General features: G+C 54.1%; 1 protein-coding gene across 1 annotated transcript; it reads left to right on the top strand.

Annotated features, from left to right (window-relative positions):
• Positions 1–723: 723 nt before the first annotated feature.
• Positions 724–1270, top strand: ENH_00015290 (hypothetical protein; the record flags this gene model as incomplete). Its single annotated transcript, XM_013579155.1, has 1 exon — positions 724–1270. A coding segment is annotated over one exon (547 nt), but the record flags the coding sequence as incomplete, so codon positions are not given.

Genomic DNA, 1270 nt, shown 5'->3' with positions numbered 1-1270 from the left:
GTAGACGATAGCTAGCTAGCGACCTACAAGGGGTCCCAACACTGCAGGAGGACAGGACCCTCCTACTAGGATCAAAGTAAGGCAATGTGTCTATGAATTAATATGCATACGTTAGAGGTGCCTGAAAATGTGTGGAGACTGGGGCTGGCGATAGCGCCGGCACCAGTCCATGTAGTGCACAGACACTACAATGGGGCTGATTAGTGCTCTAGAGAGGATAGCTAGCCAGCGACCTACGAGGGGTCGCAAGACTGGAGGGAGACAGGGCCCTCTTACCAGACAAAAAGTAAGAGAAAGTGATTATATTTTATATGCACACGTGAATTCGTGGAATTGCGTGGAGACTGGGGCTGGAGACAGCGCCGGCGCCAAGAGCAAGCCTCCCTCCCTTAGGGACTAGGAGGCGAGCTCCCAGGAGGGAGCGAAACAGACAGACAGATTTGAAAAACTCATGAATTGTACTCATAATTGCAATCGCTATAGTTTCTAGGAAATGGACTAGCGTAGGGTGCAGTTTATAGACCCTGCCCAAGGGACTGAAAGCACGTATTCGCAGCTGCGGGCGCAGTGCACTACATTTGGGGGCTGTTCCGGGATTCCTTCCTGAAATAATTTTTTCTTCAACCCTGGAAAATGAAATACGACGTCTGAAAGACTGTCTCCTAGGAATCTTCGCTCATCGGCCCCACTCCGCAGGAGACTCCATCTATGTCAGTCAACAGAATGCCCAGCGGGACCCCCGCCCATCATCGCCACGCGACTCCTAAGCCCACCGTGGCAGAGCGGCCACACGGGCACAAAGAGGTGCCCACACAAGCGATTCCTCTGCCCAATGCTGCACCAACAGAATGGCCCTTCACCTCGTGGGAACAATTCCATGCGGCTATGAGTGCGTTCAAGGCCGTTATGGGGGCGACCACGGAACCCGGTGATAGGGCTCCCATCCCGCCAGAAGACGGCAGCTCAATGCAGGCCTTTCTGCTGCGCATCGAGCGCCGGTACGCGCTGAAGGGAATGGAGCCGCGTGAGTGGGGAACCGAGCTCATAGACCATCTCGTGGGGCCGGCTCTAACGTATTGGATGTATCTACAGCGAACTATCGATCTAAGCGACTGGGCGACCGTAAAGCACCGGCTTTTGGAACGGTTTAACAGGGCAATGTCACCGAGCGAAACGCTATATGAGTTGGCTAAAGTGCAATGGAATGGTGACCTGAAGGACTACACGGAGCGGTTTGCGATTGTAGCGGAGCGGGGCATGAGTCTTACCC

This window comes from Eimeria necatrix, genomic scaffold (assembly GCF_000499385.1).
Source record: "Eimeria necatrix Houghton genomic scaffold, Enh_scaff1499, whole genome shotgun sequence".
NCBI classification, from domain to species: Eukaryota; Apicomplexa; class Conoidasida; order Eucoccidiorida; family Eimeriidae; genus Eimeria; species Eimeria necatrix.
This window is presented reverse-complemented; position numbering and strand designations above follow the sequence as displayed.